Below are 27,494 nucleotides of genomic sequence, written 5' to 3' on the forward strand. Positions count from 1 at the left end.
AAAGATTCGGCTCATCTCTCAATGGCATGGCAGCACTCTTGCGTGTGTTTATTGACAACAGAACAGCGTGTATTGAGAACGTGGGTACAAAGTAATGGTGATCGGTAGATTATTATTGTGGGTCAGCCCCGACCCGATTCCGCCACTATTAAGGTTAATGTACACTGCGGAAACCCGGATAAATCATTAGATTTACCGAAGGGAGAGTGAGGGAAACGGATCGGAGTCAGTGTCATTTGCGCGCCTGCATCTGGAACGAAAGTATTTAAACAACATCTATATTTCTCTTCCACTCGTCATGTGGTCGCTACAAGCTAATTGAATAATATAAACATCATTTATATATGTAAATAATATATACTTCCCAACCACCGCAGCTGCCACAACTAAGAACGAACGTCTCCATTGTAATTGTATTGTGCAAAATGCCAACGGAATTTGGAAAGGCGATGGAAACAAAACATCTGAGTGACACAATCGGTGTAGGACTTTGTATTGACCAGTCTCAAGTAGAGCACTGTTTTAAAAGCTTCGAAGCACCGACGCACTTCGTAGAAAAAGCCTCACTGATTCAGAAGCTTTATTCGGCACATCCCTATACTCCATATTCTATAGTTTTCTGTCGTATATCCTAGATAGGCGCATTACCAAAACCGGGTTTAAATGTAAAAAGGTCTCCATACCTGCCCCTTTAAGGTTACACAACCGTTGTTTTCATTATATAAGGGCGCTATATAACACACCAATAGAAACGCCTCTCTGATGTCACGTGCTTCTTACATGACCGAGAATATTACACTCATGTAGTTGTGCAGTTGTTACAGATATCTTCGTTTTCTGACATGTGGATTTTATATTTACGCTTTCTACTGCGTCGTTTCATTTACGGATATCCTTAGGATGAAAACACACGCCAAAGGGACCTTTTTAAGAATCATTTTGAAGAGTATTTCAGAAGTAGAGTTGAGGAGGATTACGCTAAGTGACGCTATTGTTGGAGACATTGGGACTTACATAAAACCAGTGGGTCATCCGGTTAATTTACGCTTATTCGGAGCTCTCTCACATTATCAGCATCATTTACTTGTATGGAATTGATATGCATGGTATGAGAAAATCGGCTTTTGACTCCAATCAAAAACTATTTCTTGGGTCATTCATCACCGGCTTGTTTGGAGATTTGGCGAAACCACTCTACAGTTCATTCAAAATGTTCATACGTTTGTAGTCTGACTTCAGAAGTAGTCGTTCTTGAGACGTTACATCACGATAAATTCGTCGTTTTTTTGGGCTAGCAAAGTTGATGGGGCATAAATGTAGTTTCCAGAGGACGGTATTTAAATGTTTATATGGATGCCTCTTTTCTTGACTAACGCGTAGTTTGTATGAAATAAGATTGTTTTCTATTTGATTTTTTAAAAACAACAACAACGCATCTTCTATGTCTACCCCTTATCTCGAAAAGCATGGCATTTTATGTATTGTAGCAGAAAATGGATGCAGGAATTCAAAATCCCACTAAACATGTGTACGGCCTCTCCAACCCGAGCTCAGCAGGTCTGTGTGCGGAAATGCTCGGGGTGGCCGATGAGGCGTGCAGTGCTGGAGATTTCGAGTTGGCCGTGGAAATTTACTCGTCTCAGCTCGCCGAGCTCCAGCACACCGACCGCGGCCTCTGCCTCCGGAAAGCCGATGCTTTGAGTCGCGGAGGACGGATATCCGAGGCGCTGGACTCCTATCGCATCGCTGCAAACATCCAGCCACTACAGCCCGACGAACTGCATGTTTTAGTTGATGTTATAGCCCTAACTATACGCGTGAAAGAGCAAAGTGACCTTAAGAACTCAAACGTGGGCAACGGAGGGTTTGAGAGCGACGAATTAGAGGAGGAACAGAATTTAAACTTGTTTTCGTGCCGTCTTTGCAAGTGCTTGTTAACAGAGCCAACGACCCTTGTATGTGGGCACACTTTCTGTAAGCGCTGCCTTGAAGAGGATGCGGTGAAAGAGTGCAAAAGTTGCTGCGTAAAAACAACCACATTACTCCAAAAGTTTAACGTGGAAGGACTCCGAGTGAACGTTATAGTCAGCGGTTTGATTGATAAATGGTTCCACTCGGAAAGCCAAGCGAGGCGATTCTGGTTGGAAGGGGAAAGTCTTTGGAAAGAAGACGATTTATCCAGCGCCATCGAAAAATTTAACAAAGCGGATGAAATAGGTAAGTGATTGAAGTATTATATATGAAGATGTATACGTGGCCTGAACTCAATTTACATCTGCAGTTATTTATAATGGACTGACCTACTTTCTGTGAGACGGTTATGAAACCGCTATATGGGGCGACATTGTGATATCTCCCTTTGACTTTTTTAACATTGATTTCTTAAATTTCCTATCTGATTATGATCTAAAATTGAGGTTTATAAAGCTTCCAATATTATTTTAGTTATTTCCTCTTATTTGTTGCAGATAAGAGAAATGCTTGAGATAAGGATAAGAGTAAGCTTTTCATGGTAAAGGTACATTGAAATGTTGCTGGTCATGTCAGATAAAAAACTACAGTCATCATTTTTTTGTCTGCTGAATATTTTTCAATGTTTATTTGCTTCAGTTGGGCTTGTTGGGCTTCTGTTTTGGGTCAAATTTCAATGTTTCGTTTAAGTAGGTCATGTAATGAATGCTTATGTCGTTATAGAAATTAAACCAAAGGTTTAAGGATGATGATGGCATGGTACTACATATTTACAGTTTTTTTTTTAGACACCATAGTCTGAAATTTTGCGTTTTAAAATCATATGACTGTCAAACCAGAGTAAATTCAGACAGGTCTTTGCAAGTGAGTCTGAGTGCTCACTTATAGGTTCAATGAAAGGGAAAATGTAGGCATTAACTAAAAATCTCTTCCTGTATGAAAACAGGACAGTATTGGTACTAATAGAAAAAGAAAGTTAGAGGCTTGCTTGCTGAAAATGTGTATACATAGTTTATTATGAGTATAATATGTTGCAGGGCTCCAGACTTACATTTTTGCTAGGACTGTAGACCCTTATTGAAGATTTTGGTGGCACAAACAGAAAATACGTAGGGACACCTTAAATTGACATGCAACACACAATTATTCGAATGTTCCATATTTTAACCATATTACCGAAATGAAATAACAATGCAAAGTTATTAACCATTAACAAATTAACAAATTAACCATGTTTTTAAGGGCAATAATAAATTGATCAAATATATTTATATTTTTTTTCAATAAAAAATCAATTTAAAGTATACAAATATTTTAAAATCATTTTTTTTTTCAAATTCCGTTGAATTTATTCAGTTTATTTCTGATACAATATTATAATTTTTACCCAAATGAAAAACACTTCAGTATACGATAGCATTTACTCATGAACTATAAGACACCTAGATACTACAGTGTTTTTGAACCAATCAAAATATGGTGTAATGAACAACTATGTTATTATGAACCTGCATCTCTCCAGTGGATTTTATTTTATTTTTCTTAGTTTTTTACACCTACTTAAATTTAAGATTTTCTTATTTTACTGGTACATTTACTTAGTAAAGAAAATCATATAATATACTATAGTCTATTCATTTGGGTGTGTCAAAGTCAATTTAAGTTAATTAGCACTCAGTGTTCACAAATATTTTGGTCAAGTGTGCACATTCACTAGGGATGCACCGATACCGGTATCGGGCCCGATACCAAGCTCATGTACTCGTACTTGTAAAAACTCCCAGATACCAAAGACTGATACCTCATGTGACGTAATTGACAGAACGTTTCAGTGCACACAGAGACACCTGCCGTAGCAGACACAATATCAGAGTGTTCACACCTAAATCGCGCTATTCGTGTGTAGTGGGACGCTTGAACATTTTGAGTTTACTCGCTTCATTCGCGCGTGGAATTCGCTTCATTCGCGAGTGAAATTCGCATCATGGGAGGGGCTTCTGGCAGGCGGCTCCAGTCTTGTTGCGAAATGGCGGACATGGATTTTGTTGAGCAGGTAGCTGCGCATAATGTACTATGGAAGGCTGAAGATAGACTCGTACGGTGCTGTGTCTGGGTCCTACAGATCCTTCAGAGGCGCAGTCCTTCATTGTTGTTTTAAGATTACTGCCTCCGCTCGCTATGTCATAATTACGTCCCTACTAGAGCAAGCTCCTGATTGGTTAACGTGGTGAAAATTAGCGATTTTTCAACGCGCGTAAATAACGAGAACGCTCAATTCGCGCCGCCTCTTTCGCGTGAATCGCACCGCAAGTAGGTCTATCGCGTCTTTGCATTGACTTGACATGTAAATCACGCTCTCTTAACGCTTCATTCGCGCTTAGGAGTGTGGAAATATTTCAAAATCAATGATGACGACCCACGCATGACAATCTGCATGCTTACGTCCTCGGTTTTGGCCTTTGGAGGTTATTGGACACTGTGACTTTTGTGCTTTGAAATTTTTTGATAAGCACATAAGATAGATTTTTTCCATAATATGAGTTGAAGTTGTTAAAAATAAAGATGCTGATATGTTCATTAGTCTAATTGTGTTGTTCTTAGAAAGTTGCCACAAAAAAAAAACTGGCGTCGGTATCAGTATCGGCGAATACCAGGGAAAAAGTATCGGTACTCGTACTCGATCCTTAAAAAGTGGTATTGGTGCATCCCTAACATTCACAGCATTTTAGCTGATCGCGCTGTCTATTTTGTGTGGCTCTACAGCGCAGTATTCAATATAACCGCCTTCATTCTTATTTTGGCTGCAAATTACTGATGCTCATTTTGGGTGAATTGATCGATCTGCAACATTTATAATTTAAAGTGACAACAACTGTCACAAATCCACATAATAAATGTCACAATCAACTTCTGAAAGAAATCAAGAAACTTGATATGATATTGATATGTTTTCCCTGCCATTCATTCTGATTAGCACGAGCGCTGTCACTGCATGACTGCGTGTTCATGTATTACATCCACAATATATTTAAAATTAATAATAAAAATATTCGTCTTCCGGAAAAAAATTACACAGCAGCCGCACCAGGCTGAACTACAGTTACTCTAGCTGCCCGTCGTCTTTCCGGGGCTCTCGAAACTACCATCAGCTCTCAATAACTAGGTGCAGAAAAATAAAACGGCACATCATCATGAATGACACAGTTCTGTGCGCAACAACATCATCATGCTTGTTTTATAAAGTTTGCCGTCACTGGTGTGAAATTATTTTATTTTGCTAGAGGTAACGTAAACAACTAGTTAACAGTGTGACGAGGGGTGAACGCAGACAAAACGTTTTACAGTGGAGGAGTAAGGGTCTTGTATCGCTCCTGCATCATATTATGTAAACTGCATTTATAACAAATAATGGCTAAGATGCAGTACAAAAGTAAAAAAGATGCCTTGTACTCAGTTTATGATGTTCAATCCAGTCTGCTGCTATGAACTGAAGAATGCACTAAATCAGGGGTGGCCAACTAGTCAGAGACTAAGAGCCACTTTTTTTTCTGTGTTACTGCAAAGAGCCACATCATACACATGGGTACACATTAACATCATCTTTTAATCATGTATGCACGCATTCACAGACCTCTGCTCAGCCAGATCTAATGAAAATAACCACACCAACATGATAATATCAGTAATTTTCAACAGTTAACATTGTGTGCTAACTTGTTCTTGCGAAGTTCAGTCCCTTTTGGAAATTCCTGTTCGATGTTACTGTGTGTTCACATGAGGCGTCAAAAACGCGCTATTCGCGAGTAGTTGGACGCTTGAACATTTTGTGTCATTCGTGCTATTCGCGCGTGAAATTCGCTTCATAGGAGGGGCTACGTCGTCTACGTCACTACTAGAGCAGGCTCCTGATTGGTTAACGCGGCGCAAATTTTCGCCAAAGTTCAGATTTTTCAACTAACGCAATTCGCGTCTTTCGCGCTGCCTCATTCGCGCCGCAAGCGCGTCTTTACATTGACTTAACATGTAAATCACTAGCGTTTGACGCCTCATTCGCGCCCGGTGTGAACACACAGTTAGGGTGGAGTGAGCGGAAGGGACGCTGAAGATTTGAAGCTTTGAAGAGCCGCATGAAACTAGTTAAAGAGCCGCATGAGGCTCGCGAGCCGTGGGTTGGCCACCCCTGCACTAAATAATGTAGCCTGCCGCCGTTTTCATAATAAGAGTTTTAAAGGGGACAATAAAGTGATCTCGAATACTTATACAGACTTGTACTTAAAATATTTTAGGGGGGCTTTAGCTCCCCTAAAAAGGGCCTAGCAACGCCACTGACTAAATAAAATGTTTTAGAAAGAGGATTCAACCAGTTGGTTGAGTAACAACCATTTAAAGTAATCTGCTACAATCTGCTTAAATGTCTGTTTGTTGGGATTATTTTCCTAAAAATGTGTACATCCGTATTTATGTTCTATTTGTTTAATTTACCTATACTGTTGAGAATATATATATATTTTAAGTTAATTTAATTCAGTAATGCAAAGATGTTACTGTTATTTCATTTTATAACATTTTATTTTAATTTGAAAACTTTGTACAATTCTAGTTCTTGTTGCTAGTTTGAACTGTATATCTCAGTTGAGTTTATCGTATCGCAATCGCACATCACAATTTTTACCTGAATAATCACAGTGTGACATTTTCCTCAAAGCGTGCAGCCCTTTTTACTTTACCGGTTTCCCTCGCATCCCGGGTCTATGCGAACACTCCGAAGCCATTCAGCCGTAGGCCCGATTCCGAATCCCCCTCTGAAAGCCATGTCTCTGAGCGCCATCAAGCAAACATCCCTGTAGTCATGCTGGAACTTCACCATAGCTTGAAGCTCATCCATTTTTCTCCGGAGGGATTGCACGTTTGCCAAAATAATTGCAGGAGTTTTTGGGAAATTATTTTATTCAGTCTCTGACGAATTCCTCCTTTGCGTCCTCTGTTCCGAATTTTAGCTTTTGAATCATTTTGTCCGGTGCGATTTTTTTTTTTTTTCTTATTAAAAGGTGATAAACTTCCTAGATCGGGAAACACAAGTTCCCCAGCTTGCTTCCTGCTATTTGGCTTATAACATTGTAAAAGAAACTCCCGGGAATACTGAATTTTTGCTGAGTCCAGGAGTGATTCGAACAAGCACATGCTCAAATGAATTAATGTCAATAAAATGATAACATGAGGGAAGAGGAAATATACTGCAAACTCTTTCTTGCCCCTCCAAAAACATGTGCTCTTAAAAGTGTAGTGTATCATTTAAAATGCTCCATCTGTACCTGTATAAACGTCCCAGTGGAATAAAAAATAGAACCCTGCCCAAAATACCATAGAAAATGATTGTAATTGATTTGCTTTTAATGGAAACTATAATGGTCTAATGTCTATTGGTACGTGATTCAATTCTAATAGTGAGAATAATGCCCAAAACACACTACAGAAATTAGTTTTATAACGGTTTTAATGATTTAAGTTTATGGTTTGTAAATTATAATAGTATTTCTTTTCATGGGTTCTATTGAGTTTCTATTGTTTTTTTCCAGCTGGGGTAGCCTATATTTATCTTAAATAAATTATGTAATTGATCAATCTTTAGAATCATTAGTTATTATTAAACATCATTATTTTAAAATCTAGAGTATATGCAGTTGAATTCAAATAAGTTGTATCATTTTATGGCTTGGTTGGCTGTATAGTTTTTACATCGTTAGTTGAGTTTTCCTTCGTTAAAAAAGCTTTTTTTACATTTGCATTTTTGCATTTAGCAGACACTTCTATCCAAAGCGATTTACAGTGCATTAAAGCTATACATTTTTAATCCGTACTCTTAAGAACCTAATTTATATTTTGGAATAAATTGAAAGCTTAAATATCAAACTGTGAAATGTGTCAAAACCCGATTAATCTGAGAAAATAATTGATAATTAGTTGAATATGTCGAATAATTGTTAGATTAATCGATTATCAAAACAATCGTAAAAATTATCCATGGTTTTATATAACATTCATCAGCCAAATGCATCGAAAAAACACCACAGCTGAACTTCACGAACATAGTGCTCTCTCTCCTGCACACATGTGCACTGTAAACCCTGACAAGTTCACAGAACTCAACAATTATTTTGTAACAGATTACACAACAATATTTTAGTTATAATCAGCTAATAACGTTAGAAAGCATGAAAGTGACACCACAGTGACAATTGAACAACTTTTTTTATTTAACACAATGTGCGTTTTAAAAGGCACGAATAAGCTCAGTCAAAGCAAAGTGCTTTGGCATAAATTAAAACAAAAGAAAATTACTCCATAAAAGACTAAATCTGTTTTAACATATATTAAGTGTTAATAGCTTCATATTCTGATAGTGGTCATTGATACAGAGGGTAGATTCAGTATTTTGGGTCTCCATCTCCCATTATTCAGTTAACATTATGATAAAATTCAATAAGATTCTTAGTATAATCCATCCTCAACAGCAATGACAACTATTACGATGTGGAGCCATTTAACACAGTTTAAAAACGTTTTGGCATTAAACAAAACATTCAAATAAAATACTGGTTTCTACTGTACAGTACTGGCAACATCAAGGTAGTTCATCAAGTTTAGGCATTAGGCAACAGAATATCAGTATTCAGTTGTGTCATCCGTGACGACTGTCCGGAGAGTCAGTGAGGTCTTGACCATCCGCTGACTAGAAAACACAAATAATACAAGAATGAGTACAGCCCCTCAAGGATACAAATCAATGATGTCTAAACATTATTGTCACTTAGCACTTAGCAATGACAAGTGCTAACTAGTGTTGTTGTTTTTTGCATTTTTGTAATAAAAATTAGTACCCAATTTACAAAACTCACCTATTGGCACCTGTCTGATGGTGAAAAGATGACTCTCTGTAGCACTCTTTCTTTGTAGTCCGATATCTGTACATAACATGCACACAAAGATGATTTGTTAATGTTCAATTTTTTTTTTAAATAAAACAATGATGAATACAATTTAAAGAAGTGAATATACAGATAAAAAGTTTTCAAATCTATCAAAAATATTAATTTTACACTAATTTTAGAAAATATTTGAATGTTAAAAGAGGAGCAAGTTATTAACAAGTAAAGCATCAAGGTTGTGTGCTAATAGATCTGCTATTTCTGTTGTTGATGTTTTTAACAAAGTATTAATAAAGTGTTCAACTGTGGGCCACAGTTGATATAAATACACTTAAAGAAATAGCAAAAGAATGACTGTGGAAACACAAAATGAAACCAATTGTTAATAACACCATTTCATAATATATCCTACCTGAACTGTTAAACTCACACACACAGCTCGACAACGTAAAATATTGACAGTGTAAAGCGGAGACTTATTAAAATAAGTTTACATATACGTGCATTAATCGCCAGAGAGGTCAGACTAATGGCCCTTCCTTCACGGTCAGTTTCCTGGGCAAACATGCATTATGGGAAATGTAGTTCATCCAGGAAAACCCGCTGATAACATTTTACCATTGTAAGATTGGTATTTGTCAAATTCAACAACTTCTAAAGTTACAATTACTTGAATTTGTAAACTATTTACTAGGGATGCACCGAAATGAAAATTCTTGGCCGAAAACCGAAAAAGAGCAAACCAAGGCCGAAAACCGAAATAAATTATGCGAATTATTAGTACCATGGAATTTATAGCTATTTCCTTGTACTAACTTTACTAAAATCAAGGCATTGCAATTGCATAAATTAATATTAAAGTTTGAAAGAATAAATCAATTACAAATTATGCAAATATTTATTTAGCACATTGCAACAATGCACAGTATCAAATAAAATTCAAACTTAAATGTTTAACTTGACCCTACTCATTAAATAATGTACAGCACTTCTGGGGACTTCAGACAGATAATCATCTAGGTTGAGCTTGTCATCTGCATGACATTTTAGAAAGATTTGAGCTAGTGTATTTAAATAGGGCCAGTGCATAAACATTTGTATCAAAAAATATATATCTAGCAGAAATATGGCTACAATCTTATAGTCACATATATAGAAGCCTAAGAACAGAATAGAAAAAACTGAGGTTGTGGTGGTTTGAAGCGGGGGGATTTAGTGCACATTGCAAATAAATAAAAACAAATTAAACTGTGTTCCACATCCACACCGGCTGGCCAAAACTTCCCTGCATCAAGGCAAATTCAAGATGGCTGACTCGGCTTTCCTGAGGGAGAGATAAGACCCACCCACCAGAGCGTCATGACGCCGATAACGTCATGACACTACTGTTTAGTTTCTAAACTTTTTGAGTGTTCCACACAAATTAGCTATAAAATATGGAGCCCTATTCAATTTAAGTGGCATAAATCTCAACAGAGCTCAAAACTTTATAGTTTGGTCAACTGCTTAACGACATTTGACTGTTGGAGACTTGTGCGCATGCTCCTTCTCCCACTCTCCTTGGTTGATGCGTGGGCATGCCACGTGCTTTTCCAGGATAATTGTCCAATAAGGGACTCAGAAAAGTCCCTACGAAATGGATTTTCATGTTCTAAAAAAACTTTCCGAAACTTATACGAACGCTGGAGGAGTGTATCGAGCACAGAAATACTACATCATACATCCAACTCGTTTTTTGACTAGTTGACCATGTCAAGCATGAGAAGACAAACACTGTTGCATGACTGCTTTAACGGTTAAACGTTTATCATGACTATGTGCTTTGTGTGAGTCTGTGTGCGAGCTCTCGCCCTCCCTACGATGAGGTGTGGGTTCTGTAGTTAACTCTCTGTGTAAGTGTGACGGCAACAGTGTATTCGCTCCTATTTCTGAATTTGCGCTGAATTGTCTGCGCTGGGCTCTAGACTGCGACCAAAATGTTTCGAATGCGCAAATTTTTTATAACGTGCAAGGTAAAATTTCACAGGGTTCAACAAAATTTTGCCCTGCCAATGATTTCTTTTAACATTTAATTTGAGTGGTAAATAGGTACAGGAAAGAGCAAGCAGAGAGCTTGTGCACTCCCTCTGTCTTCAAACTGAAGTGTGTCTTTGAATTAATTTAGTGTTGGGCAGACCAATCAGCATAAAGCATCACAGGACGGACTGCTCCATATGCTTTTGAAATACACTCACAGAACATTGATGTCATATTCCTATCGCTCTGTGCAGCGATTAATGAAGTCAAACATGTCGGTTTCTGAACGGTCTCTCTCCCTCACACGTTAATCAAACAAGGCATCTACTCTCGAGTGTCTGAAACGTCTTTGGTCCAGCACCTGGATTCGTTTGGCAAACCAGAATCAAGATAACAGCTAACTGCAACGTCTTTTTTGGTCCTTCGGTGAACCAGAATCACGCGTTTTAAACATCATGTTCAAAAGGGACAACTGCAAAGTGTCTGTCAAAGAGAAAATGGCGTTGATATTTATTATTCAGGTCACCCGTGTGATGGAAATGGCTATGTTATGAGAGACAGTTGCGAGTCTCCCTTTTGAATTTCCACTTCTAGAGCAATGCCCTTCTCAGTGAGTAAGGCACTTGGGTGCAATTGATATTGGTCCGAAGTTTCAGTGGCAGAAGCTGTAGTTTACAGAGAATATTTAATCATTATTTTAGAGACCGATCAAATCGCTTCATAATACGTTAATATGTCGTCAGGAGCCGTGGGAATTACTTTTCTATTGCTTGTATCTGCTGTTTGACCTTTTTTTATGAAAGCTCTTATAACTCAAATCATTCAGGTCCTGCACTTTTACTTTCTTAACTCTCTTATGATCAGTCCTGCACTTTATTTTCTCAATCCATCATGTTTAAAACTGAAACCAAAACCCTAAAGCTTTGATTCCAATGAACACGCATTCAGCTTGTATTAGTAAAGGTGCATCTCTCAGAAAACTTAAACAAATGAAGATCATTTTAGATGTTTAATTATGACTTTGAGCATTGGGATCGTGAGACGAGGGCAACGTATACATTTTTAATGAAAATCTCAAATTTTTTGACAAACTTTTTACTTATTTCTAGAAAACTCTAGACAAAACAAGTAACATTGTGATGCAAGTTATTTTACTTACCTTAAAAATATTTGTTTTTATAAAAAAATATTACATGTGAGGTCAAATATTAAGGGTTATGTTGTACAATCTTTAAAAGCCTTTTCTTATCTGCACAGCACCTTTTATATGTAGGCTCCTAGCAAGACGGGCCGAGCTACATATGGAAATGAAGAATTTCAGCCAAGCAATCCAGGATGGAGACACCATTTGCCAACTGCGCCCCCTGTGGCCAAAGGTAAGTCATATAGCAGATGCTTTTATATAATAAAAGCAGGTTACAAATGAGGCATAACAATGGAAGGAATCAGTGTAACAGAAGGGCAGCAATGCGTAAGTGCCATAGAATCAGCCTCAGCCTCATGAATTGAACTGTGCAAGGCAAACTATAAATAAAAACTAGGGCTGTCAACGTTAACACATGCAAAAAAAAATTCAGATCAACACAGTAAAAAAAACGTCACTCCACATAGAGAAAATTACTGGTTTTATTGCTCCTTTTTCCAAATGACTTCTAAACGGACAGATAAGGAGATACAGTTGCATTTTCCCTCTAGAGTTTACAGATCAACAGCTTTGAAGGGAGTAGGGCATAGGGATGATCAGTTTCGGAAAGGAACGCAGAGAATGATTTCTGCGCACATTTAAATCAATGTTTTTAATTATTATTATCATAAGCAGATATCTTTGCAATATACACACAGAAACTAAAGAGTAGACAAGCACAGAAGAGACAAGCATCTTCAATGCTCTCTTATAGTAAATACAAACAGATTTTTGGCAAAAATAATGGTGTGTTGTGAAAAGCTCTTACTTGTAAACATACAGTAAATGATCTTGAAACTCAGTAGCAGCTTGAATCACAATTTTGCCAAGCCAACCACTAGTCAGGAAGCCTCACTTATTACTTTTTGAGATCCTGCTGCCATCTACTGGTAAACAACTAAACTGCAACGAATATTCCTAAATACATTTTATCATGAATTTACCATTCTATTATTAATTGTTCAGTACCACTTTTACTGTTTTGTTTTTTTGCCTTGAAGTACTCTTTATATCCCACACATGGTATTAGATGTTATGTCCATAATGTAAATACGGTAAGAAGCTCTCCCATGCGTGCAGTATGTCTACGGGAGAGTCTGCGTTTCACTTTGGCATCTTTAAAGGCTTATGTTATATCGTATTGCAATGCAGATGTTTCCTGTCGGGAGATTGACTGGTCAAAGCCTTATGAAGCAATCTTGCTGCACGGTGTAGTCATTTTCATGCACTACAGCAGGGGTCTCAAACTCAGTTCCTGGAGGGCCACAGCTCTGCACAGTTTAGTTCCAACCCTAATCAAACACACCTGATTCAGCTAATCAACATCTTCAGGATTACAAGACACTTCCAAGCAGGTGTGGTTTAGAGCTGGTTTGAGCTAAACTGTGGAGAGCTGTGGCCCTCCAGGAACTGAGTTTGAGACCCATGCACTACAACCTAATAGAGCGACAGGTGTTGTGACAGACATGCAGCTGTTCGGTGTGGTTCAGGTCACACTGCAGGGATTCTCTGTAAATGTGATTGTGAGTTTGGAAAATGTATAGGTTTAAGTTTGTTTAGAATGTCACTCCCATGAATAACCGAAGTGCATGCAAATTGACGGCTCAAATACAGGACTGAAAATCCTATTCTGTTGCTGTGTGAATGTGGCCTAAGGGTCATCTGTCCATTCACTCTACGATTTGATTTTTCCAGGCTCACCACATTAAGGCCACAGCTTTTAGAAGCATAGACCAAGGTGAAGATGCTCTGAGGGAGTATTTATACTGCGTGGCTCTAAAAGCTGACTGGATCACCGTAAAACTGGATGCTCAGAAGGTACATCACTCTAAATGTATGTTTTTCTGAGAGTCATTATCTTGATTTTGGGATGTCAACTTGTGTGGTTTATGGCCATGTGTATTTGAACAGATCCTGAGTGACATGTTCACTTCAGTGTTTGTGAACGACGGTTTGGGCACATCCCAGCAACCTCTTCTGGCTGGCTCCTACCCTCGAGTCAAACCCTCATCCCTCCTCGGTTCTCTTCACTCCCCTATTTCTAGAGATGGCGACAAAGCGGCCAGCTCCAAGGTTACTGCAGTGTTCACACACGGATCAGTTTCAGCATTTGCAAATATGTTTGATTGTGATATTACAGTTAATGTTTTATACGATTTTTATATTGCTTTTTAAAGGTCCAGGATGTAATTTTTGGGATGATCTATTTATAGAAATGCAATTTAATATACATAGCTATGTCTTCAAGGTGTATGAAGAGCTTACACAATGAAGCCTTATGTTTTTATTTCCTTAGGAGCTATTTCTATATACACTGTAAAAATGAAAGGTTCTTTGAGGAACCATTTGGGGCTTTTCACATTGCCACACCGGCAGAAACCCCAGGGGACACTCAAGGCACCGCTTCATGAAGGGTGGTTCTCTGAGGATCCCTCAAGGCCTCTTGGAGATCCCTTTTATTAAAATGGCCTGGAACCATCTTGGGTGCTTCAAGGCACCATTTCACATAAAAATATTGTGAATGGCAACTATAAACTAAGCAGAAATACTACAACCAAATGCAAAGCAAACTGTAAATTGTTGTTTTGCAATAAACTTTTTACAAATATTCACAGAATAGCACCACATGCATTAATGCTGCGACAATGGGCCAACAGCGCCACAGTACTGTGGATGGTGAGACAGCTGCAGTTTGGATGGAAAGCACAATATTTACTTTTCCAACAGATTACAGTGATTTAGGATGTACTTAAAATTAATATAAAATCAACTGAATAAATATAAATAATGGAAAAGCTTGCTGACATTTTTCAAAAGAACATTTAACCTTACTTATCATATGCATGATTTTATAATGGATAATTCACATAGCAGGGACAAAAATCTAACTTTGGACTTTTCTTATTCTTAAAAAAAGCATCAAAATGATCAGACACTAAACATTCCAAATTAATGCAGAATTATTTGGGGCTCCTCTAGATTCTGTTTTGTGCAAGAGAGATTCTCTAGGACCACTTACAAGTTTACAGATCTTACAAGAACAAATTTTTTTAATTTGAGTTTCTTCAATAACCTGCAAAGAAGTTTGAGATCCCGCTGTAGTGTAAAGGTGACTTCAGAACTGAAAATGGGGTTATTAAGCGTTAACAAACTATTGCGCAGCACAAAAAATCCCCATGTAATCCGCCATTATTGTATTTGTTTCTTCTTCTCCGTTGTGTTTAGGTGTACATGTGCATACCACACCAAATACGCATGCGCACGATGTCGTTTCCTCATTCTTGCGTACTTCGGGGTTTACACAGAAATGAGACCGCCACTGTTTTCAAAAACTTGCACTTTGAAACCCATTTTCAAAAGTTTGTGTTATCAGTCCCCTAAAACGCCGTTTCCGTGTAACCGGACAGCCAAAGTACACAACGGGATATTTGAGGCAGCTTTTATTTTTACAGTAAACATACACCGCAGGTTCCTTTGCATGTCATTAGCAATGTTGTCAGCCGTCGTAGTGTTTTTAAAAGGGAGGGGTGGAGTGAGCGGTTGGTTGCAATTCGCTAGATATTACTGACTGGACCTTTAAAGACTTTACTTCCCCAGAAAGAAATGAATTGGGAAATATCTAAACTGTTGTGTTTGTCCTTTGTGTTAGGAATCCAGTTGCAGTAAATTCCAAGATGGGAGTTCCTCTTTTTCAAACCAGACTGAAAACCATGTAAACTCTCTTGGCATCTCTTCTGTATCGTTAGCTGTTAAGAGGAAACGGACAGAAGATCCAAATGACTTTCAGATGCCCAACAAACAGTGCAAAAGAGGTTTGAGAATGTAGATTAAAGCAATGCCTGAAAGTGCATAAAACATCATTGTTCTTCTAAGGATTATTGGAGCACAAGCACTCTTTATGATTGTTTTAAAATTGCTGCCCCTTTAAATGATGAGTAAATATACTGTTAATGCATACACCCGATTAACATTGTGTATTTATGAAACTCAAACCATCGGTACAGTTAATACTCGTTTAGCATTTTGATTCGGTTATAAGTGTTTTTTGGTTGTATTTTGTTCAAAGCCTAACTGTCTTTTTCTTCCTCTGCCTTTTTTGGCTACCAGATGAGGCATCGTCATCCAAATCTCTGCCAACTCTTTCTGAAGAAAGGCAGGTTCCATTGGAGCTGTTGGACAGTGCAGACTTTGAATGTTCTCTCTGCATGAGGTAATATTGTTTTTTTCTTTAAAGAGAAATTATCATGCACTTCACTCTTCTCACTGTCATTAAAACTTTAAAATGCAGAATGCCACTGGACCGTATTTGAAAGCAGCATACACACTAAAAAATACATTTTTACTTTTTGTTTAACTTAAGATGTAATATGAGTGCTTAATTCCATTAATGAAAGTGGAATATTTGATCAAATATGTATATAAAACTTCAGTACTCACACCAGTAAGAGTGTGTACATGTGGTCTAAAGTGTTAATACGGAGTGAGTATTTACGTCAAGTTTTCTTGAAAAAGGATCCCAGACTTTGTTGCAGCTGTTCACACTGATGCTAAGCTATAGCCTTAAAGCTTTTACCATCAAAGGCTGCGTTTACATTTGTCATTAACATGCGATATCTGTGATCCGAATAAGCAGATTGAATCTTCATACAATCAGGAGGTTTTACACTTGTCAACATCAAGTGGTTTCCACATTTGTATATCTGATCGGATCTCTAGGTTCCCTCCCATTATCATAAGGATATGGTCTCTGTTTTACGATACAGATGCTTCAGCAACAGTAATATAGTAATTTGTGACGGAAGTGCAAATAACAGCACTTCATACCTATGTTTAGATATAACGACCAACGGTTGAATTTGTCGCAGCTGGGTAAAACATCTGACGTTAGTAGTATACAGATAATAGCCTTTGTTATCCAAGAGGGTAAAATCCGTGAAATATTGATATATAATCCATTGTTTACATCACATTTCGCCATAATTTATCTTCAATAGTATTTAACAATCTCAGCACTCCGCAGTTTGTTGTAAAACATTTTGTAGGAAACGTCAGACACTTACAAAACACGAGTCTGCCTCCAAAGATTTTTTCAAAAGCAGAGTGGTCAAGTAAAACAGCTAGTTTGTTTTGACATACATCATCTGTAGGTTGCAAATAATGATAACGTTACACTGTGAAGTATCCGCAATCATTTTGTGGGAAAGAAAATGAACAACGTTCCGGAGCAAGAGCAAACTTTATGCTGTATGTGTCACCTGCTCCGCAGTTGGTTTACTCTGACAGAATTGGAACAGACTAGTGAGAGTAATAATAGAGGGCGGGGTTTTCAGTGAAGTTGTACCAGTAAATGTAGATTAACTGGCGGGATTGCGTTTACATTACATTGAGATCCGATTACAATGCGTCCTTGACGACCTTTGGATGAAATTCTAATTAGAAGCATGTTTGTGTTTTCAATGTGTACTGTATGTGCGCAACATTCAGTAAAACTAGTTGGATATTTTTTTCGAAGCACTGGAGGAAGAAAGAACACAACTCTTAACCACAGCTCGCCAGTCTTGTCGAGGTGTGTGTAGATTCTCTGCAGCATGTACAGTGGTCTTTTTAGAAAGAAACAATTTTTTAGTCAGCCAGCAATTATGCAAGTTCTTCCACTTAAAACGATGAGAGAGGCCTGTAAGTTTCATTATAGGTACACTTCAACTATGAGAGACAGAATGAGAAAAAAAATCCAGAAAATCACATTGTCTAATTTTTATAGAATTTATTTGCAAATTATGGTGGAAAATAATAATTTGGTCAATAACTAAAGTTCATCTCAATACTTTGTTATATACCCTTTGTTGGCAATGACAGAGGTTTTCCACAAGGTTCCTCCATGTAGATCTCCTCTAGAGCAGTGATGTTTTGGGGCTGTCGCTGGGCAACACAGATTTTCAACCCCTCCAAAGATTTTTCACTCCATCACCTTAAAATGCTTCTTACAAAGCCACTCGTCTGTTGCCTGGGCGGATCATTGTCATGCTGAAAGACCCAGCCACGTTTCATCTCCAATTCCCTTGCTAATGGATGGAGGTTTTTACTCAAAATCTCACGAAACATGGCCCCATTCATACTTTCCATTTACACGGATCAGTCGTCCTGGTCCCTTTGGAGAAAAATAGCCCCAAAGCATGATGATTCCACCCCCATGCTACATAGTAGGTATGGTGTTCTTTGGATGTAACTCAACATGTCGTGTTTGGAGGAGAAAGAATGCTGTGTTTTTACCAAAAAGTTCTATTTTGGTTTCATCTGACCATATGACATTCTCCCAATCCTCTTCTGGATCATCCAAATGCTCTCTAGAGGGGCCCAGACATGTACTGGCTTAAGCAGGGGGGGCACACGTCTGGCACTGCAGGATTTGAGTCCCTGGCGGCGTGGTGTGTTACTGATGGTAGCCTTTGTTACTTTGGTCCCAGTCTCTGCGGGTCATTCACTAGGTCCCCCCGTGTGGTTCTGGGATTTCTGCTCACCATTCTTGTGATAATTTTTACCCCATATTTTACGATCTTGCGTGGAGCCCCAGAGCGAGAGATTATCAATTGCTGGTTTGTTTCTTAGGGCCAGTGGGTAACGACTGAGGTGCCTTATCCCCACTTGCTTCCCGGGCGCTGCAGTGATAGCTGCCCACTGCTCCGGGTGTACGTATGTCACTGGATGGGTTAAATGCAGAGGTCACATTTCAGGTATGGGTCACCATATCTGACAAATAGGTAACTTTCACTTATAATAATAATAGGTAAAAGAAACGCCCAGTTAAAGGATTTCTGTTCGTTGGTAATATGCAACTTCTCATTTTTTTGTTAAATAGGTTTTAAATAGGTTTTAAGACGATTCGTTCCTGCAGCAGCAGATGGGGGTTAATGAGTTGTGTGAGCATAAAGCAGGCATTAAGTCTCACGCTTGCAGTATTCAACCAAACACTGTGCACTGGTTAACTGGACAACCATAGCACACCTTACTTTTCAGAGTGATGAGCATTGTAATACAATGTGTATACACGATTTAAGGTTAAAAACGCTGTATTCTCCACATTTTTAAACAAACGATACTATTTGTTTTAGCCATGTCATGACGATACCTGTAACTATATTTGCATCCACTCCAGTGGAAGATTATTATAATTTTATGTTTATATTAGAGCTTGCATGCTGCTGTGTCTACAGTCACTAAAATGAATGTAGATGACCTGCTGCTGATGCTGTCGTTGTCGAGCAAAGGCTGGAAAACAATTTAATACCCTTATGAGAAGGCATTACAAGGTGCCGCTCGTTTGCTCTTGATGGGGTGTAGAAAGGTGTGAAAGTATGCCTGTGCAGATCCAGTGGTAGTCCTCTAGGCAAATATCAGTGACTTAAATCTGATACGGGCTTCAACCGGTAGCCTGTGGAGAGAGGTGAAAAGGGGTGTCACATGAGCCCTCTTGGGCTGTTGGAAGACGAGGCGTGCTGCTGCGTTTTGAACCAGCTGGAGTGGTTTGATAGGCTTTGCAGAAAGACCAGCAAGGAGAGCATTGCAGTAGTCCAACCTTGAGATTACCAGGGCCTGGACAAGGAGTTGTGCCGCATGCTCAGTGAGGTAGGGTCTAACCTTTCGAATGTTGAATAGGCATATCGACAGGATCACGTTGTCTTTGCAATGTGATCATTGAAGGACAGCTGTTCATCAAATATGACTCTGAGATTCCTGGCTGATTCGGAGGGAGTGATAGTGGAATTGCCAAGTTGGATGGTGAGATCGTGTTGCACCGTGAGATCATTGCACGAGATGTAGATCTGGGTGTCGTCAGCATAACAGTTATACGAGAAGCCGTGTGCCAGTATGATGGGTCCAAAGGATGTCATGTAAATAGAAAAAAGCAGCGTTCCAAGCACCGATCAATGAGGGACCCTAGTGATCATGTGGTGAGCAGTGGACAGCGAGCCCCAACATGACACCTTGAATGATCTCCCGGAGACGTAGGATTGGAACCAGCGGGGAGGGGAGCCTGAGATTCCTAAGGATGACAGGGTTGCTAGCAGAATCTGGTGATTGACACTGTCAAACCCTGCAGATAGGTCTAGCAGAATCAGGACCGAGGATTTGGATTCCGGCTTGGCTAGCCGCAGTGCTTCTGTGACAGATAGCAGTGCAGTCTCAGTGGAGTGGTTTGTTTTGAAGCCAGTGGGCGGGGGAGGTGGGGGGCAAGAAGAGTTAAAGGTCTTGAAAAGCTGCTGAGTGTTAGGTGCATTGCTCAACTTAGTGGTAAAAAAAGTTTTTTTCACTGTGGTAACACTAGCAGAGAAAGAGGAGAGTAGTGATTGGTAGTAGTGCATGTAGGGAAGAGCATGTTGAAAGTGATGAAGAAGTGGTCAGAAATGTGAAGAGGTGACTTTAATGTTGTCTGTGGTGCAGTTACGGGTGTAGCCCACTCTGGATTCTGTGTGTTCAATTTTTTTACGATACAATAGTAATATTTTTGCCCACATGAAAAATACTTCAAAATACCATCGAATTTACTCATTAACTATATTAAGACACCTAAATACTACAGTGTTTTTTTACCTTATGGAAAAATCCATAAAAATATGGCGTAATGCACAACTTGTCAATGATCCCCTGTTCACCCGTCATCACCAGAGCACTAAATTTCCAAAGATCCCTCTCTGCCCAACACCTGCACAGTATTCCATCATCGGCACACCAGACTGCCATCACCTCATCAGCACATGTGTATATATAGTCAGTCTTTTCTGTTAGTCTTTATCAGGTTTTGTTTCTGTATACGGATTTTGCTGTGGTCCTGTCTCCAATCTACTTTCTTTGGATTAATAAAATTAGTTTCTTGTAGGGCTGGGCGATAAATCGATTTTATCGATTAACTCGAATTTTACGTTTAGGGCGATTTTTTTAAAAATGAAAATCGGTTTTCTCTTTAACTTCTACGAGCGACGCTCCCGAGTCTTCACACCAAACGCGAGTTGCACGAATAAAACACGCTATTCGCCAGTAGTTGGAACATTTTGAGTTTACTCGCTTCATTCACACGTGTAATTCGCACCATTAGTGAGTGAAATACACGTCATGGGAGGGGCTTCTGGCAAGCGGCTCTCGTCGAATTGCGACATGGATTTTGTTGAGAGGGTAGCGGCACACCCAGACACTGATCCACTTCAGTGGCGGAAGCGTCACGAACCAAACTTCCCAAGGCTCAGTAATCTGGCCAAAAAACACTTGTCTGTCCCTGCTACAAGTGCCCCATCAGATAGGCTTTTCAGTGTGGGAGAGGGCATTGTTACATGTAACCGGGCATGCCTCAAGCCAGAGGTAGTAGACAGGCTTGTCTTCCTGGCTAAAGATGTGTAAAAGAAGAATGTTGAAACTAAAGAAATGGATGCAGATGTTTCATTTTGTTCACAATTTCAGGAAAACCGTTTAAAGTTTTGTATGCACTTTATGAATACCACGGCTGTATGTATTTTTATACAATCTAATTTAGTAATTTTTACCACATTTATTTGACCAAAAAGGGACACACAATTAAATTATTTATTTATATTTTAAGTTATTTTGAAGGTGCATTGTGTCACTGTAAGTTTGAGGTTATTAGAAAACTGATAAGCTACATTTTCACTGTTTACAACGGCAGGGCCTGCCATCTCGTTTACAAGCATGTTTTAAGGCTTGTTTCCTGTTACACTTATGCCCCAATGGGAAATTTAGATTAAACTGCATAAAGGAAAATCAGAACAAAATAAAGAGTACATTTGTTTTGAGCAAGTTCTTTGTCAGTTGTAGTTTTTTTTAAATAGAAAAAATCAATCGATTAAAATCGAAAATCGGGTGTGAAAAAATCGGAGATTTCTTTTTTAAGCCATATCGCCCAGCTCTAGTTTCTTGTTACTACTGGCTCCTCGTGTAATTTAATGTTAATATGAAGCTGCATCTCTCCACTGCATTTAGTTTTTCTTTTAAAATGAAATGTAAGATTGTTTTATTTTACTTTTACATGAACTTAAATGAAGGAAATAATATAATATACAATAGTTTATTCATGTGGTTGTGTCAAAGTTATTACGTGTGTGTGTCATAGTTAGTATATTAGTTAAACTGAATTTTATTTTTATGGGCTGTCGCAAAGACATTTCTATTTCATGTTTGACAGTTGCTTTACTCAAATGAAGAAGTGACATGCTCATGGAATAAACTCAGAGCAGCTCTGGAGATTTGTTCACATCCCCAAATATTGAGATGCTGTGAAGAGAAGTGTCAAGCGTGCAGTACAGAACTAAAGCCCACCCATTGTCAACAAAACGCAGACATATGACTCAGTTTCAGCACTGGGACTGCTCCATCTATCAATATCAAACTATCTACAAATACACTGTTTATATAACATTCTTCACCGAAATGTAGTGAACAAACAACGACAGCTGAACTTTGCGAAATGCAAAGCAGATCCAGTTTGTTGACGTGTGCCCATGCGCCTTCTCCTGCTCTCATTGGTTGACGCGTGGGCATGCTTGCTTGCTTTTCCGGGAAAATTGTCCAATAAGGGACTAAAATGGATTTTCATGTTTGAAAAAAACTTTCCAAAACCTATACGGATGCTGGGGCGAGTGTATAGAGCACAGAAATACTACGTCATACATCAAACTTGTTTTTTGACAAGTTGACCATTTCAAGCATGAGCAGACAACACATTGTAATGAAGTCAGATTGCATGAAACACCGTCCCCTTTAATGCCTGGATTCTGAGATTTCATCCGCGTTTTTCGCATAGCGTAAATCATATGGCCCTAGCATTCTGGTTGAGTAGGCACTTATTAGGCATTTCATTTGTGTTATATGTTTATAAATAGTGTTTTCTTTGTTTATACAATTAATTTAGTCAAATAAATGTTATGCAGATACAAGAATGGGAATGTCTCCTCTTTGACCAAGATATCTGACAAATTTTATTTTCCAGACTGTATTATGAGCCTGTCACCACTCCCTGTGGACATACCTTTTGCCTCAAGTGTTTGGAGCGCTGCTTAGACCACAACCCCAACTGCCCCCTGTGCAAAGAGAACCTTTGTGAGGTAAATGTGCCTTTATGTACCTAGTTGCATTATTGCCAGGACATAGGTTTAACAGTATAAACAAAGTTGTGTCCTGTACTGACACCATGTTTTTATGTAGATCTACAAATGTTATTTGTGATTTATTTTTCACAAACCTCAGTTTTAAACTGCATTTACACAAGATGAGTAACTGATTGAGGTAACTGTATATTAAAATAATAAAAGCAACAGATAGCTTTTTCCTTTTTTGGCTTTTTAAAACTAATAGTTATCTATCCAAGACATACACATTGCTAGTCATGCATCTATTGTTTTATAGCACATAGATTTTGGATAGGCCTTTATAAAATAGGTACACATTGCTTGCTAATTAAGCTTTCTCACAAACCTTAGACCAATTAATCCAACATAGTCAATTGGATCACTTGAATGTACATTGTAGGTTTTTTCCTGAGCTTTGATCACAATTTTAAGTGTTTTTTAATTTAATAATTCGATTATTTGTTAATGTCAAATGCCTTTGATTTCACAAGGGTGACTAAATTGAGATAATTTTCATATTTGGATTAACTATTCTTTTAAAGAAAATGTTTTCTGGTCCATAATGGTAATATCAGCCCTAATTCTCTTGCAGTATCTGGCAACTAGAGCGTACAACAAAACATTTCTCATGGAAGAAGTTTTGCAGCTCTACCTGTCTGATGAGCTGGCAGAAAGAAGAAAAGTTCATGAAGAAGAAATGAAAGAACTTTCAAAGCAAGTTGGCTTTCTGCCCTTTTGTTGTAGTATTTGTACAGATGTTTTCATTCATGTATTAATATTTTCTTTTCATTGCAGCCTGAAACAAGAAGTGCCAATCTTTGTGTGCACCATGGCATTTCCTACAATTCCATGCCCACTGCATGTCTTCGAGCCTCGATACAGGCTTATGATTCGCAGATCCATGGAAACAGGCACCAAGCAGTTTGGCATGTGCATTGCTGATGAACTAAAAGGGTGAGAAGCCTTTAAAGTATGGATTTACAGTTATTTGCTCTTCAATAACCACATAATCGATACTTGATTTCATGAAGCACCAGATCTCATCTAATTTATACATGCACAGAAGTGTATTGTACTCACCAAGCACCTTGTTAGTTACACGCCTTTCCATTTGGCCAAATAACCACCAAAAAGATATGTAAGTCAATAGAAAAATAACTGTAGAGTATTTTGTAAATGGCTAGCCACCAGCTAACTCTCTTGAGTGCCCAGTCTAGTCAACTTGAGATTATGAGAAGTCTTCTAAATGTAAATCTTGTTGACAATCAAGTCAACCAGAGTCCTTTTATTTTTAAATAGGAAAGCCTGCTATGTTTGAAACTGCTTAAAGGTTTACAAGATTACATTAAAATATGAAAATACTTCTAAACAACCAAAACATCAGCTATACATTACGTTGGAGATAAAAATTACCCTCTGATGACATAGAAGTTATTCAGTGGCATGAAGCTAAATAGAGGTGTTGGTGTCATTTTTCAGGTTTGCAGACTATGGGTGTATGCTGCAGGTGAGAGATGTAAAGTTTTTTCCTGATGGTCGGTCTGTGGTGGACACCAAAGGTGTTGCTCGTTTCAAAGTTCTCAGTCACGGCCAGAGAGATGGGTACCACACAGCCAAGATTGAATATTTGGAAGATAAGAAGGTACTTATGCTTTATCTTTTTTTACTGGTGCATTAGAGCATGGTAAGGTTGCATTATGTTTGTCTCTGGGAGAAGGTGCAAAACAACAATCACTAGTCTTTTATATTGACTTTGTATGTGTGTTTTCAGGTTGAAGGAGATGAGTTGGCAGAGCTACTGAAGTTGCATGACTCCGTCTATGACCAGGCCACAGGCTGGTTCACCTCCCTCAAAGATGACATGAAGAATCAAATCACCAGTCACTTTGGCCAACTGCCTGATAAAGATTCAGACCCACAGGTAAATGTTTGTATCACGTAAGATGTTTACTAAAGCAAGAAGCCGTGGGTTACAGTGCATTTTATAACAGCTAAGGGGCGTTGTGTTATAAAATGCACTGTAACCCACGGCTTATTGCTTTTATAAAACGGTTAATCCATATGCATAGTAAAGTTTCATGAAATAAAACACAACAAATATTATGTAATTATTTTAATAGAAATATATTCTTCCGCCAAACAAAGTAGTTCCTCAGAAACAGGTGCGGCTGCCAAGCAACACAGACGCAGAACACAATGAAAAATGTGCCTAAAGACGGTGGTGTTTATCTATTAACATTAACATGTCTCTATGTTTATAGATGAACATTGTTTTAAAGTCAATAAACATACGTGTAACAAAGTTCCATAAAAGGTAAGGAAGGAGACGGGAACCGGCGAACATAAACGAACTTTTAATTAATAAATAACTCACACGTAAATACCACACCATAAAATCCAGGCCGGTTCCTCTCTCACTGACGGTCCGATCGTTCGTCCTCTTATGCTCCACAATCTCCTCCGTGATACGAGCCTAGCATCCCGGCTCTCGTCCCCCCTACCTCACTACAATACCGTTTCCGGCACACCAGGACTGAAAACAATGAACAGAGCACATAGTCTGTTTATGAGTATTCACCTCATTTCTAGACTTTTGATGTCTTCAATTTCTCTTTCATTAATTTCAGCGTGTCGTCTTTGTTATTGGTCTAATTTGTCTGTCATGTCAATCTCTTCACAAAATCTGACATTTTGACAATTATTTTACTGTACGTAACAAGAGTGGCGCAGTGATTCTAGGTAATGCGGTCAGCCGTTATATATCGGGGTATTTTATAACGGCTTAGATCTCCGCTCAACCAATCAGAATCAAGGACCAGAACTGACCGTTTTATAAACATAATTACTAAATATGAATAGTATTTTTTACTTTTCAAATAATTTCAAAATAATAAATAAACACTAATAATTGTGTCTTGTCTTGTTTTTTTCAGGCGAACCCCAATGGTCCAGCTTGGTGTTGGTGGCTGTTGGCTGTGTTGCCATTGGAAAACCGAGCCCAGCTTACCATCCTCGCTATGAATACCCTTAAAGACAGACTAGTCGCCATTCACAGGGTCCTAATATTTGTTACTCGCAAACGTTCTCGATGATGACAGTGGTCTTCAGTCAGCCTTGTTGTCCAAATCTAAATTTACCCATAGCTTGGGAATGCTGCTTTACTGGGGTCACTAAGTTGTCTTCCAGCCATTGTCTCGGTCATTTATAAGCACACAACCCTCACAATTTGGACACATGTGAAATCTTAATTTTTAAATTTAGACTTTGTGAGGTTAGTGCAGTAACACAATAAAGAACTTGTGGGCCTCTATCAGGAAGCTCTCAATTATTCCATTTGCAGTGAAACAGTAAACCACTTTTATGGTAATAACAAACATTAAGAGAACACTGGGAATTCCTTTCTTCACCACCTCTTTCCCATGAATCTACAACCACATTATATGCCTGGTGTGTAAACCTGACCAAATGCTACCCATAGGTTCTCACTATCTGGTTATGTTGTGTTAACAAAAAGTCCATGTTTTTTTTGTAGCCTTATTTCCATGATGTATAACGTAATTATAGAAAATACTAAAATAGTTTTCAAAAATTAATTTTCAAAAACTGGATAATGAAATATAAAGGCATATGGTTGTGCTTTCCTATATTTTGACCATCCCTTTTCCGTTACTCAGTCCAGAAACTATAGATTTCATCATAAATTGCAATATGCTGCTGATGTGCATTAATACTCTATTGTGAACATTTTTGTAGCCCACACACTCTTCACAGCCTTAATGTCTATAAAGGCATCTTTTAAGTAGCAACCACAGGGATGTAAAATGTTTTTTCCATTGTATTTTAGGAGTTTGTCATCCTATTATATGAAATATCATTTTGATCATTTGATTTGGTATTAAACATGGATGCCAACAATTGCTAAAAAAGTTAAACCGTACACTAAGATGTAAAAGGCACCATTTGTAAGTGACATGCAACATAATTTTATGGTTGGAATATATCTGTTTAAATCTTTATAAACTGCAGGAGGCCTTTAAACAATCACTTATTTTCTTCCCGCTGTGCTCGTCTCTATGTGTTTGTGCATGTCTGTTTTCTGTGCAAATTACCACAAAAATGCTGCATTTTTCTTTCGTGTAAATATTTGTCAATATTAAATAAAACTTTTTTTATAATTTACAGTGACACAAATCTTTGTAGTCGTTTTAATATATACATTTTAAAGGTTTAAAAAAGAAGTAGGTTTAGAGCCTTGTTTCCAGGTGG

At 38.3% G+C, this 27,494-nt stretch overlaps 1 protein-coding gene across 1 annotated transcript; it reads left to right on the forward strand.

Annotated features, from left to right (window-relative positions):
* lonrf2 (LON peptidase N-terminal domain and ring finger 2) lies at positions 1 to 27,405 on the forward strand. Its single transcript, XM_079461513.1, has 12 exons — positions 1 to 2,217; positions 12,171 to 12,289; positions 13,792 to 13,914; positions 14,008 to 14,169; positions 15,746 to 15,908; positions 16,204 to 16,306; positions 23,090 to 23,204; positions 23,821 to 23,942; positions 24,024 to 24,182; positions 24,708 to 24,870; positions 25,000 to 25,149; positions 26,162 to 27,405. Exons 1-12 carry the CDS (start codon positions 1,494 to 1,496, stop codon positions 26,318 to 26,320), a joined length of 2,262 nt encoding a protein of 753 aa, XP_079317639.1. The 5' UTR covers positions 1 to 1,493; the 3' UTR covers positions 26,321 to 27,405.
* The last annotated feature ends 89 nt before the right edge of the window (positions 27,406 to 27,494 follow it).

This window comes from Barbatula barbatula, assembly GCF_947034865.1.
Source record: "Barbatula barbatula genome assembly, chromosome: 8".
Classification (NCBI taxonomy): domain Eukaryota; kingdom Metazoa; phylum Chordata; class Actinopteri; order Cypriniformes; family Nemacheilidae; genus Barbatula; species Barbatula barbatula.